At 41.3% G+C, this 14737-nt stretch overlaps 1 protein-coding gene across 8 annotated transcripts in view; it reads left to right on the top strand.

Moving 5' to 3' along the window:
* The window catches only part of ADGRL4 (adhesion G protein-coupled receptor L4), a 74825-nt gene that overhangs the window by 21763 nt on the left and 38325 nt on the right, over positions 1-14737 (top strand). The window contains exon 1 of one of the 8 annotated variants that reach the window (XM_080602303.1): positions 7633-7883. The exons of the other annotated variants lie outside the window; for them this stretch is intronic. Within the exon in view, the coding sequence (XP_080458429.1) occupies positions 7721-7883 (163 nt within the window). The 5' untranslated portion in view covers positions 7633-7720. Of the gene's footprint in view, positions 1-7632; positions 7884-14737 lie in introns of those variants that run through there. 8 annotated transcript variants of the gene reach the window in all.

Raw genomic sequence — 14737 nt, 5'->3', positions numbered from 1 at the left:
CAGCAGCACAGGGCTTAGAAATGAGTGCATGTAACATGTCATTTTTCCAGGGTATTAAAGGGTAGTCAAGGTTAAATTTCCAATTACTTGAATTTCACTTCTAGTTCTACTTGATAGTAGAAACCAGGTGCCTTCCTAACTACACAATTTACATGAGCCTTTGCTCAAAGGAAAAACATTCCATTGGCTGGATGGTCACGCTCAGAGTTGTGGTCAATGGCTCAATGTCCAAGTGGAGATCAGTAACAAGTGGTGTTCCTCAGGGGTCGGTATCAGGACTGGCACTGTTTAACGTCTTTGTCAGTGACATAGACAGATCAAGTGCAGGCTCAGCAAGTTTGCTGATGGCACCAAGCTGTGTGGTGCTGTCAACGAGGTAGAGGGAAGGGATGTTATCCAGAGGGACGTTGGCAGGCTTGAGAGGTGGGCCCATGAGCCCAGTGAGCTTTGTGAAGTTCAACAAGGCCAAGTACAAGGTCCTGTATCTGGGCCAGGGCAATCCCAAGCAGAAATACAGGCTGGGTGAAGAGTGGATTGAGAGCATCCCTGAGGAGAAGGACCTGGGGTGTTGGTTGATGAGAAGTTCGACATGAGCCAGCAATGTGTGCTTGCAGCCCAGAAAGTCAACTGTGTCCTGGACTGCATCAAAAGAAGCATGGCCAGCAGATTGTGGGAGGTGATTCTCCCCATCTGCTCTGCTCTCATGAGACTCCACATGGAGTACTGCTTTCTCTGGGGCCCCCAGCACAACAAGGACATGGATGTGTTGGAATGAGTCCAGGGGAGAGCCACAAAGATCATCAAAGGGCTGAAGCTTCTCTCCTGTGAAGACAGGCTGAGGGAGTTGGGGTTGTTCATTTTCCAGAGCTATTGGATTTATCACCCATCAAAATGCCTTGTGGTTTTTCAAAGGTGTATAGAATGTGTACAAAGCTCAACGATCAGAGAGGCCTGTATTTGCCAGCACTATGTATACTTGCCTATTTTGCCCTTTGTCAGCAGGGCAACCTCTTGCTGATCAGCCACCAGAGATGAGACGTCCTTCTAGGCTGATGACCTCTAATTGTGCTGTTCCCATTACCATCTCAACATTGTCTCTCAGAAGAAATCAGTGTGCTAGAGCACTGCTGAGATAAAAGTTGTGGACAGTATTCATCATGCAGTCTACTGGAGAGTCCACAGCCCTTCCCTGTGCTTAGTATAGATGGGAATTGTTCAGTAGCAGCTGGCAAATGTTGAATTATTAAATCATGTCTACAGCACTTTATATAATTATTGCCCAAATGATAGAACAGTGAGATAAGCTTGATGTCGACAAGCAGACTTATCCACCTTCAGAATTTGGTTAACAGACTTGCTGTTTTGGAATTCAAGAAAAGTCTATTCTGTCAGGAAGGATTTAAATAGAAAATTAAATGGGTTTGCATATTGCTCTGCATGACAGGTTTTTTGTTAGACTTCAAGGTCTGTATGATCTAACCAAGCATGTGGAAGTAAGATACATATTTCTGAGTGCTGTAATAGTTGTAGTTATTGTAGAGAAGTGTTAAATATAAGCAGTTATGCTAAAATGTCATTTTAATCCACAGAATATTTAGTAGATTAAAATAATAATACTGTATGTGGAGGCAGGAGAACTGGGATGGCTGAAATCATTTTGGGGTGGCTTCTCAATTGGCTGTCCAATCAGGGTATTCATTGTCTGATCTTCTTATCCTTGAGGAAGCAAATGTAGACAAGAGAGATTGCTTCACAATTATGTCTTGACTAGAAATAACTGCATCAGAAAGTCTGTTTGCTTTTCCCAATCTCTTTCAGAGAAAGTGCAATTAGTACATTGTTTGCTTCTTTCTGCAAGATGTTTGTAGGCAGTGTTATTGTGAAGGAACACAAGCTGCCACTGCAGCCGTTTTTAAACATGCAGTTGAAACAGACAGCTCTGCTATGGTGACAGAAAACATCAAAGCAACAAAACACAGTATTTTATCTGATGGGGGTAACAATATCTCAGCTAATAAAATGGCTGTCATCCCTGCCCATTGTATAGATAGGGAAGCTGAGGATGTTTGGATGCTCTTTGTTGGCATGCCAAGTCACAATTATCCTATGACAGAGCCTTTCTGGGATATGATTGATGAAGCGTTTTGAGGGGGAAAGAGCTTCAATAAGTGAATTTCACTAGATTTCATGATGACATTCCTTGCACAATGGTTGGCAAAAACAAAAACATTTTAAGCAGAACTAGGAAAACATGGCCTTGTTTAATCTGCCAGGGATGTCCTTGCCACATTCACTTATTTGTATTGTATATTGGATGTAAACAGCTCTAATTCTGAATTTCTTGCGTTGACCTTTTCTGGCATTAAGATCAAAGTACTTTCTGCAGTAAAGATGAGAAGTCTTTAAAGGCTTCAGTGGCCTGTCAGAGTAGGGTATGTAACAGAAAATAACACAACAGTGCACTCTTTGGCTAAAACAGGCACCAAATGAAGTTCTAAAGAAGTTCACTGCTCCTCAAGAAAACCATCATTATCTTGCAGTTTGGCCTAAAAGTGGGCCAGCTTTAAAAATGATTTTCTTCTTCCCTGGGCCTTAACTCACAGGGTGATTTTGCCACTTGCCTCTAACAGATGTAACATAGGCCTCCTCAGTCAGGAGGGAAGGGTTGCCCTCTCCTTATTTGAATTCCTGGGTGGATATGAAGACTGGTAAAGCATTCCTCTGAGCAATAGCCTGTAAAATAGCTTTTCCAAACCACAGTATTATCCTTTCCTTGATGCTGTATGCTGCTGTCTTATACCCAACATGCCTTTTTTCCCTGGCTCCAGCTGTCCCCTATCCCAGATCTTTCAGCGGGTCTCCAGAGGAGGTCCTGGAGGTTGACTTTACAGTGCTTGATTTGGAGCCAAGGCAGCTGGAGTAAGAATTTAACTCTAATCCAGTATTATGATATTTAACAGCTTGACCACATGAAAATAAATCATTTAAACACTACTTTTCTCTGTGTGTAGTACGCATTTACACTTGGAATGTAAACCTACCCTACTTGACAGAATAAATTAGAGAAATGTTTAATGCTTACTATAATATGAAGTTCACAACAAATCTGAGCACAGAAAAATCTTTCCCATCAAACTGTTCTGGGATCTCCAGTATCCTGACTGAACTGGGACTTCTGGAGCAAAACTAAGGATATCCCATAGAACTCTCTGTGCTGGTACATACAGAGGCAGGAGCAGAGGACAAAAGGCAATGACATTTTTAATGAACAAAACATTTGATACATGATGTAATAGTTTCCCTGAATTAAAAATAAACAATCTTTACTACTGCTTTTGCTGAACCAGTTTCTTATTCAATATATCTTGGAAGAGAAACTTACAGTACTTTTCTGCATATTTAATAAATGGCCCAGTTATCAGGCTGTGCTGAACATGCTACGTACATCTAACCTAATGTTTCTGGAAGCTTAGTGTATTTGATAATGAAGATGTTTATCAGTGTTTGAACTTAAATATAGGTGTTTACTTTGCAAGCTTCATTTTAATAAATGAAGAGTAAGTACTTTATTCTTGAGTGATTTGCAGGGGGAGCAAGTTACTACCACTTCCAACTGAGAACTTTGCTCATGAGTAGCACTTTAGTATACTGGTAGTGAGGCTTTCTGTGATTCCTCCCTCTCTGACAGGTCCCCAGCATGGTAGTCTGTAGTGATCTGTGTGCTTTACACTGCTTTATTCACTATGTTACAGTAATCCTCTTTTCCTGTGGCTTCTGTCTTCTTAGTATGTAAATTATACCCCTCATTTTAATTAGTGGCAGCAGTGTTTTCTCTGTGTTTTGTAATTGGGACGTCGTCTCCCAGAGTCTGCTGAAATGACACAACGCAGTACTGGCTAAGCCAGGTCGAGTAGCAGCAAGTCGTGTTGCTGTGCAGCACGTTGCTACATCCAGGCTACGAAAAACTGTGTTTAAATAGGGAGCAGCACTAATGCAGTATCTCTGCTTGCAACCCAGCCTACTTCTGAGCTCCGTGCAGCTCTCATGTGTGGTGCACAAGCCAAAAGACTTGCTAGTTCACCAGTGTGGTACGCAGGATCCAGTTAACCAGATACACAGCTTTTATATGATACATACACACCCTCCCAGCTGCCAATACTCCCAGGCAAATGCACATAATACAACCTGCCATATGAAGTGTTATTATGCTAGGCAAACTTGAAGTGTTTTCACTTCTGTCTTGTGCCTCATTTCAATGTTATTGCCTCTTAAAAGTACCACTTCTGTCCAACCTGAGGACTTTATTCTTTACTTTTTCTTTTAATGGAAGGAACTCCTATATTTTTGCCTGCCAAATGTTTCACATCTTTGGTCTAAGAATGTCCTTATTTGCTGTGTGTATATATATATTCAAGAGAAAATAAGGTTATGTAGACAATGTCAATCATAAATAAAATATTTCAAACTAGTATATAATAACTGTTGAAAAACAGAGCTGTTGGTGTAATCAGCAAGGGAAAGTCACTTTAGTTTGAGTCAGAATCTTATAGTCCTCTCACAGTCAAAACTCATTAAGGGATCTCAGTGCATTAACTTGTTATGCCATTTGAATTTTCTGGATTGTGAGCATTAGAAAGAAAGCTCCAAAAAGAGCTATTAAGACTATGTGGCATGAGGAGACCACAGGCTCCATCACTCTAAAGCTGTAAGGTTCAGTAAGGAGGCCTGAAAGAAGAAATTCAAGCTTTACAACAGTCAGTTTAGGAAGATGTTGCTCCGCAAAGGAAGTGTTATACTTTTCAAATAAATTTCATTAAGATATTTGATTATTATATGGGAAATTGATTGTGAGTATACAAAAATCTGCAACCCTTGAGACTGAGCAGTACAATAGACCTGACTGCTGCATTTTATAACCTGTAATTCCACTTGCATCATTATATTTAGCCCTATTTGATATCAGAAGACAAGAAATGAAAGCTATATGTTTTTATAGAGACTTTTGTTATCCACAATGAACTGCTGGGGTCAGTCTGTCACAATATGACTGCCAGTAGTTAAGACATTTTCACTATGGAGTTAAATGCTTAAAGCATTGACAGTAGCTGGAAATACTTCAGTGGTTATTGTTGAAGTCATTAGTCGAGCTGAAGTAATGCTGGCATGTTTTCCCTTTGGGTAGAATTCCTCAGTCTAATTGTCTCCTCCTTGCCAGACCATATTTGATATCTTCAAGTTTGGAGACTGGATGTTTTCCAGTAATTAATGTTTTTTCTCAGTTATAGATTAAAATGATTTCCTTTCATGGATTAGTCTATTATCCAGTAGTGAAGCTATTGAATTGCAGAGCATTTAAATGGGATAAATTACAGAGATAATATTTAAAAAAAAAAAAAAAAGCTTCACCAGATCACATGAAAGGTATGTGAGTCATTTTAGAAGATGCTTAGTTCACGTGTAAATTTTGACAAGATTTAACAGGCTATTAAAATACAGGGTGGAGAGGAAGGAAGAGGGAGGCCATTGTCTGCTACAGGGGTTATTTTCTTTTAATTACACAGCACTGGTACTAACTTAAAGCAATACAGGTCTCTGCATCTCATAGACTAATGTTAGGTCACCTCATCTAACCTCCTGAATAGTACCAGCAATCAAATTTCATCAAGCTACTCTTGTCTTGAGTACTGTAACTTAGGTTTGACAAAAGTACATCATGAACTCAATGTCTCTGATGCCCAGACTAGACTCTGTAAAGTACTTTGTCCACTCAGAGCATAATTAGCCTGTGGTTTCAGAAATCAATGAATACTGTTCCACAATGGAAAAAAAAATAGCTTTTCTTTTAGTCACTGTTTTATTACCTTCCTTACCATTTGAGCTATTACTTCTTTCTTTCAAAGCAATTTTACCACATCTTTTATTATATTTTGCTTTTTAAATCCAAAGTGGACAGTGATAGAGATCTAAAAGCAAGAAGCATTTTTAATACTGTTTCCAATATGTTACAGCAAAATAATTTTCAAAGGACAAAATTTGCTGAAGATAATGGGGTAGAATCACACCTGCACTTTATCACACGTCACCTATTTTTTTAAGTGGCAGATTCAAAAGCATGTGGGATTTCCAGATAAACACCAATGAACCCAGTTTTCCTTTCTACATATGGATCTGTTCTTGTTGCCCAAATAAAGACTTCCTACTAAAGCTCTTAAATCATGCTACTCCATGACTTAGCAAAACCTTTTTGGTAGAGTTCACATTTTCTTTTCCATTCCAAAAATACTACTGAAGTGGTGAATGTAAGCTGACAGAGTTTATCTCCCCAAGGCCAGGAAGGTAGTCTGGCCATGTGAGTCATGAGAACTTGCGTTCATCCTGACTTCCAGCCTTATGTTTCACTTGGATTTTTTTTAGATGGGGTGCTGTTGAAGAAGCCAGAGATCAAGACCTCTGAGTGATGGCCTGTGTGTAACTGGCAACAGGGAACATCCATCACAGACTCACTGGGGATTAGATATGGAAAGAGTAATGCTAATATGAATATGGTTATACTGCCTTTTTAGATGCATTTAGCATCTGTTAGATACAATTCAATGGATGCCAAGATCTGGTGCGTGATAGTGTTCAACTGCTTTGCAGCTAATGGGGAACTTTTTCTTCCAAAAGATGCCAGTTTAAAGTTTCTGTTGTGAAATGCAAAAGAAAGTTTGGATTTAGACCAATACCAGAATGTGTCATAGTGAGTTTATGTATTTTGGTTCAAAAAGTTCTGCATTTGGAGTTTTCAGAAGTGAGTGTTAGAAATATCAAGAGCCAGCTGCATTACGAAGTGAACAACAAATTTGAGTCTTGTTTTCCTGAATGTAATTAGGCAGTGCCTACTGCAGTAGAGTGGTATAGGTGAGGATATGAGTATGCAGCAGAACTTAGCATTTATTTATATAAACTATGGAAAGTATTAAACAACGTAATCAAGATTTCAGCCTCACGTTCTGATGCATCTACTTTCATAATACTGGCACAGAATCAACACCACGGAAAATGCAATGGGAAGTCTGCAAGAAATTACAATGCAGGTAGTGTCTGGCTATAGGTTTGATATTATTATTTTTAATAAAATCTAATTCCATTTTCAGTGCTGAAACAGAACTTTTTCTTGGGCTGCATATTCAGTTCTACAGGGGCACAGTTATCTACCGATTAATCCCTGTCAGTAGGGAGCTGCTGTTCTGCTCACTCTATTTTAAGCAAAACTATTCTCTGATTGAACATATGCTGTTTTACTTTCCAGTTAAAATATGAGTTTTAGTGAAAACAAGTGAGTTAGAAAAAGAAAAGAAAAAAAAAGAGAGAGAGAGAATGACATAATACAGTAACTGGGAAGTTTCTAAAACCCTTCTGTTGGTAGCACCAAGGAAAAACATTGACGACTGCACGCTGCATATCCAGCATATTCCCATTCAGCTGCACTTCACCTTTTTTTAATTCAGTGTTTCTGATGGAGGCAAATCAAGAAACTGATCATGTGTCTCAGTTACATTCTGTGTAATCCTTCAGAAGTAGGTTTGACACAGGGTGCCTGCCAGGTTGTTGAGGTTGGGTCCTGGTAATTAGATCTTTGTGGGGTGAGGATAGGAAGAGCAATGTGGTTTTCATTCTTCTGCTCTTTACAGGTTTTCCCTCCAAGAGTCTGCTTCTAGAAAAGCAAAGATGTAGGTTAATGGGAGCCACTCCTCTGACATCAGGCAACTTGAGGTCAAGCCCGGTTATGGAAAGAGCTCTCACACTTCAGCAAAACATGGGTGTGGTGTTCTGTTCACTCTCAAATAAGCACAGAAACCACCCTGCTGTTTCAAAGTCCGCCACAAGGAGTGATGGAGCAGGTGAGCTGGCAAAAAGCTTTCTTCAGAATTGGGTGGAGATGAACCTGAACTCACCCTTTAATTCAAATAGCCATCTCTCCACTCCAGGGAGGAATTCAGCAACTGCATTTTAATTTCTGGCTCCCAACTCTATAATACAAACCACCCCCATATGAAATGACCATCAGTGATTTGCATCATTTCCAATTAAAAGTACCCTTAAGCACATACCTATCAGGATATTTCCTCTATAAATCTTTACAGAGCTCCATATACTTTCCCTTCCATGTCTGCCACCATATCCTGTCTGGGTAGTGAACTTGCATGCCTCACTGTATCACTGGTATTAAGTATTTGAAACTACTCTTTGTGCTCTGTGGAGGGCTCCCTGAGCAGAGTGGTGACAGTCCTCTGTGGACATCTGGGCACTTCCAGCCCTGCACAGCAGAAACCCAGTGTTGCTGCTGCCATGTGGTGTTTTGGAAGACCACAGAAATACTCCAGGCTTTAGTTCTGCGTGAGTAATGGATAAGTCTATGTCCTGACAAAAAACAGTGTTATTTCATTGGTCCCAGCCAACATGGGTTCATGAGGGGTAGGTCCTGCCTAACAAATTTGATTTCTTTTTATGATAAGATCACCCATCTAGTCGATCAAGGGAAACCAGCTGATGTGATCTTTTTGGACTTTAGCAAAGCTTTTGACATGGTTTCCCATAGGATCCTACTGGACAAAATGTCCAGCATACAAAAACAAAATATCATGCAATGGGTGAGCAATTGGTTGACGGGCAGGGCTCAAAGGGTTGTGGTAAATGGGGCCACATCTGGCTGGCGGATGGTCACTAGTGGGGTCCCTCAAGGCTCCATTTTAGGGCCAGTCCTCTTCAATGTTTTTATAAATGATTTGGATGTAGGACTAGAAGGTGTTTTGAGCGAATTTGCTGATGACACCAAACTTGGAGGAGTTGTGGACTCGGATGAGGGTGGACAGGCCTTGCAGAGAGATCTGGACAGATTGGAGAGCTGGGCGATCACCAACCACATGAAGTTTAACAAAAGCAAGTGCCGGGTCCTGCACCTGGGATGGGGCAACCCTGGCTATATGTACAGACTAGGCGACGAGATGCTGGAGAGCAGCCCTGCAGAGAGGGATCTGGGGGTTGTGGTTGACAGCAAGTTGAATATGAGCCAGCAGTGTGCCCTGGCAGCCAGGAGGGCCAACCGTAGTCTGGGATGCATCAAGCACGGCATTGCTAGTCGATCGAGGGAAGTCATTGTCCCGCTCTACTCTGCGCTGGTGCGGCCTCACCTTGAGTACTGTGTGCAGTTCTGGGCACCACAGTACAAAAAGGACATTAAACTGTTGGAGAGTGTACAGAGGAGGGCGACGAAGATGGTGAAGGGCCTAGAGGGGAAGACATATGAAAAGCGGCTGAGGTCACTGGGCCTGTTCAGCCTGGAGAAGAGGAGGCTGAGGGGGGATCTCATTGCAGTCTACAGCTTCCTCGGGAGGGGGAGTGGAGAGGCAGGTGACCTATTCTCCGTAATCACCAGTGACAGGACCCACGGGAACGGTGTTAAACTGAGGCAGGGGAAGTTTAGGCTGGACGTCAGAAAGAGGTTCTTCACTGAGAGGGTGGTCGCACACTGGAACAGGCTCCCCAGTGAAGTAGTCACTGCACCAAGCCTATCTGAATTTAAGAAGCAATTGGACTGTGCACTTAGTCACATGGTCTAAACTTTTGGGTAGACCTGTGTGGTGCCAGGAGTTGGACTTGATGATCCTTATGGGTCCCTTCCAACTCGGGATATTCTATGATTCTATGATTCTGATCAAAGCCTTTCCTGCTTGCTTGTAGGGTGTTTGATAAAGCTCATCAGATAGTGCTTAATGTTCCTCTGCCTCATTCAAGCTGTGTTCTCTCTAACTTACCTCCTTTTTCACATGTTGCTTTACCCATACCATAATGGCACGACAGTGGTTTGCATATGTAAGCTGTAATGTGGTGATGCATTTCCTGGCTGTGTTGTTCAGAATCTGGATAATTATCTTCCCTTTTTGCTCTGGAATTTGGAAAAGTGCTGCCTGGAAACATTTCCCCTTTATCAAACTGTTTGCTAAGCTGTTTTTCCTCATGCTTATCTTTTGCTTGGGACCAAAATGTTTAGATTTGAGTAGTGACATCTCACTTGTACACATCCTGTTGGATGGAAGCCTTGGGTTGTTTGAGTTCACAGTATAGCTAACAAGGAGCTGCATATGACTGGTACTGATGATGGGATTATTGTTTTATCCTACTCAGTGTCTATAATCCTGTTTTCCAGTGAATTCATCTGGTCGTCACTCCTTATATCCCAGACTAGGCTGAGAACTCCAGCACTTCATCCCTATTGTGGACGCTGTCCCATTTACCTGTGACTCCTTGCTGTCTCTGATATTCCCTCACTACAGTCTCTTCTCGTCTTTAGCTGTGCATTTTATCAGCTCATCAGCCCCAGTGTTGAGCTGGTGAATTGATGTCACAGGGAAGGCAGGAGGGGAACCGGAGTGCTGCATGTGCAAGGAGGTCATGGTGTGCTTTGCTTCCTTGAAGAGTGAGTGGCCACTCCTTGTACCTCGTGCCTGTGCTGTGATGTCATGGGTTGTGCTCTGCACCCATACCCCTGACAGATGCCCTAGCACCCTGCTCACCATGTCAGCAGGGGTATCCAGACCAGCTCCAAAGTGTACCTGTAATAGAAATTGTGCATCTTCATAGGACTCACAGCCCTTCCCTTCTTGATCTTGTCAGGAAAGGGGTGTCATCCAGACACCAAATAACAAATCTTGGGTTTTCACACCCAGCCTGAAGCTCTCCACTTGCAACAGTACAGCTCTGAATCTCCATTGGTCACTGCAGCTCTGAGGTCTCCTATGGGAGGAGTGGTGGGTCACGTTGCTGCTGTCTGCAAGGCACATGCCTGGAGACTCCTGCTCTCCAAAGGAGGAGGGGAGACAGTGCTAGGAAGAAGGTTTGACAGGGCCTCTCAACAGCTATTTATCCCCCTTTTCCCTGTTTCACTAATCTGAGCACCCTGTTCCTTTTTGTTCTCAAAATCCTACAGATGCTTGTATGGATATATGTTTTGTTTCCAGTCAGTGACTAGCACTTCTAAAGACTTTTTTTCCTCCTCTTGTTCTTCACATATGAGTGATCACAAATTGCAGATTTTCTTTTCTTTTTTTTTTTTTTTCTCTTTTTTGATACTTCACAAGCATTGAAAAGGCAGGTTGTTCTGTGTGGCTAAACAAGTGACAATCTCATCACTGGCACTTACCCAATAATAAATGTTTTTCATGTTTAATTTGTAATGTCTGAAAATACTAGCAAGAGATGAAGGAAGCAGCTTAAATAATATATTAACCTTTCCAAACCTTGTCCCTTCTTTAAAACTCAACCCAACTGTATTTTGGATATGTAGGAACATGTCTTTGCTCCTTCTTTTAGACTGTTTTGCCCCATTCCTCAAAATGGGGCCATAGGATTTTTATTTTTTTGTGAGGACTTGTAGTTCAGCCAAACACACAAAAACTGTTTATCTGAAATCACCTCTGCATGTAAACATAGCCTGTGAAGAATGTGAAAGAAAATGTGTTTGCTGATCCAAGGACTTCTAGGAGTCCAGCTAGCTGCAGAGCCATCAAGTTCAAGCCAGTCAAAAACTCCTAGCAAGCTATTCAAATGTCCCAAGAAGGCATTGTGAAGGGCTCTTACAAGGAGGTAGAGAGCTATGAAATTCAAGCAAGACGGAGCTTTCAGTGGCAAGATTTCCTGTTCAGCAACTGCATGGTCCCCTGCCCCAGTGTAGGACAAAGATGAATCGGGCCCATTATGAAAGCAATTCATATTTAAATGAGATTTCCAGCCCAGTTCTGCAGTCTCAAGTGGTTTTTCTAAGCATCTGCTCTTTCATGCTGATTTAGACCAAACTTGAATGCTGAATCTTTGGAGAATCATAAACAAATTGTGTTAAATTACCATTAATGGAAACACATCACAAGGAAGGCAAGGCAAGGCTGTTAATGGTATTGCTGTTCTTAACTCAGGCTGTGATGGCTGTAGACACACAGTCCTGCAGCACAGAAGTAATGTATGTAAGATCACCCACTGTTCTGAGACCTCCAGACAAGCTAAGCACAGCAGGGGGAGTAGCACTGGAATTTGTTTTACAGGAAGCCTTTCATTTCCTTGCTTTTGAGGGGTTAAGTGAGGCACTTCAAGTACTGTTTTCCCATGAGGGTTACACTAGGGAAGGGTAGTTTTAGCTTCCCCCAGGGGCTCCATAGCAGCTTTGGCAGCAGAGGCTGCTGTCAAAAGAGAACAGCCAAATGCAATGAATCAATGTATTCCCCAGCTGCTCCAGCTGCATTTCCTTCCTATCCAGGGCTGTCCACTTTTCAGACTACTATGTGCAGTACTGGTCCCCAGCCCTGTGCTGCCACTCCCATGCTTGATGGACAGGTATCCCCAAAAGGCCTCTGACCCCGTTTTTAAAAGGTCTGGATTAGAGTAAAATTAGCGGATGTTTTAATTGCTTCTTTTTACGTCACCTGGGGAATGCACAGAATAGAGCAGGTTGTGAATGTATTATAGTATACTGTAATGGCCTTGGTATGAGCTGTTTATGGTCCTTAGTAACATCAAGTGTTCATTAAACTTCTGAAAATCACCCCTATGCTTGTTCAGGTGTGGCTTTAGGAAAATTCAGGCTGCCAAACTCAAGCTCTGGTCAGGAGTCTTTAATTCATTTAAATATTTATTTGAAATGTCAAAATGTCAAGAGTTCACCTGGAACAGACAGGCTTCTGCTGCCTCAGGAAACGTTCTCTTTCTGGCCTTGCTATCCACGTTAGAGCCTGCAAAGCACCTTGACCCCAGGACCAATTACCCTGCATTGGGAACCAGGAATATGGCCTCTGCCAGAGAAGTAGTGCAGTGAGAGCCCTGAGAGCTCAGCCTGTAGCCAAGGCCCTAGTAGAATGCCTTGGGAGATGTAGGTCTAACTTTGATCTAAGATTTCTGAGAATTCCAGCTCCTGCAGAAGAGCCAGGAGCATTGGTGTCAAGGGTTGTGCAGCTGCAGAGCTGGCTTTCCAATGTGATGGGCTCTAAAGCTGCCTGCCATGAATGCTAGCACAGATACTATACAGATACTATCTATTTGTCTATATAGAGAACTGGAAGATATTTGGTCATCATTGCCATTGTAAAATATTTTGTGTGAAGTCAGGCGGATTATTTAAACACATCTAGTCAAACTGCATATGAAACTTGTTTCTCTTGAAAACCTTTCCCTTACTTGCCTTTCTCATTAACCCAGTAGTTTTCCACAGTGAGCACCACTCTGGGCCAACCTACGTCAGTGACTTTTATACTATTAATTTTGATGGAAGCAGGATGTGGTCCAGTAAATTATCCCCCAGCACAGTCTGCTCAGTATAACATTAGACCATTGGAATAGTGAAAAGAAAGTTCCTTATGAATTTAACTCCTTAAAATATCCATTCTTGTGTTTGAAGTTTAAGTTATTATTATTCTTCTCAGATGTTTTTGAGGTTTCTTAAATTATCTGATAATAAACAAGACCACACATCTTTGACAGTATGTACAGCTGGCGTCTGGGAATCACACCATAGTAAAGATGTGCTGGACTTCATTTTCTATTATTTAAGCATCTTGTTTTCCACTTCTGAAAATGGAATAAAATTGCTGCTGTTTCTGACTGTGACAGAATTTTCAGTCACTTAATACATCCCCATATTTCTTAATTATACCTTATTGCATTTGTCTACATATTCTAAATGTGACAGTTCATGGTATGATTTCTAATTGTTGTTCTTCCGCAATATTTAGTATGAAAATCGGATAAATCCCTTAGCATGACAAGAAACAGTGATCCATGGTCATTAATAAGAGTACTACAGAATAAACTATCAAGCTCCTCCTCAAATCTAAATCCTGCCAATTCTATGGTTTAAAGCCACTGAAGCAGGTAAACAGGTGCTGAAATTTTACCTTGTGCAGACTCCACCCATCCTGTTTTATCTGGTACACATGTATGACTGGCATTTCCTTTGCTATCCCACCTCTTATGTATATATACTATTTAGGATCAAAAGACCATTTATAAAATGCCCCAAATTATTGTTTTGTGGAACAGACTAATCAAGTATCCTGCTATTTGGTACTGATAACATGCATGTAGACAAGCTAGTCTTCTAAGTTAACTGTAGAAGAGACTTGTCTTCTCCTAGGAAAGTAAGAGAAACCTTTCCTTAAGGTTCTCTCAATAAGCCTTCTAAGACAATTTAGTCAACATTAAAATTCTTACAGATATTGTTAATATTGGAGGAAAAAAAAATACCAATAATCCAGTAGTTAATTAGGCAGAATTGTAAAGATTTTATTGATGACGACTGCATGAGTCGTTTGATGTTGTCTGTAAGTTCTTTGGGACACCTGAAAAGGTAATAGTGATGGGTTGAGGACCTTAATTCTTATATTTGAGTTCCTAGGAAACAAATCCAAAAGAAGAGTTCTTGCATGTACCCTGTAGTTTTTATCTCCTCAGCTCTATAGTTCCCCTACTTTGAATGAAGCCACTGATCACTGTCCTCCAACTTCTTTTCTTCCATGACTCCTATCCCAAGAGCTTTCCAAAGCCAGCACGTATTGCTGTCTATGAACTATAATGCCTTCCCAACATCATATGCCAGACTGGACTTGTCGTATTCCCATGCTCAGTTTCTGAATTTAGATTAGTACCACTTTTTTTCTCCCTGTCTTACTTTCACTTAGACTAATTTGGATTTACCTTGGCATTCTCTAAGATC

The sequence above is a fragment of the Anser brachyrhynchus genome (assembly GCF_964034855.1).
Source record: "Anser brachyrhynchus genome assembly, chromosome: 8".
Taxonomy (NCBI): Eukaryota; Metazoa; Chordata; class Aves; order Anseriformes; family Anatidae; genus Anser; species Anser brachyrhynchus.
The sequence above is the reverse complement of the archived record's forward strand: the minus strand, read 5'-3'. Positions and strand labels throughout refer to the sequence as shown.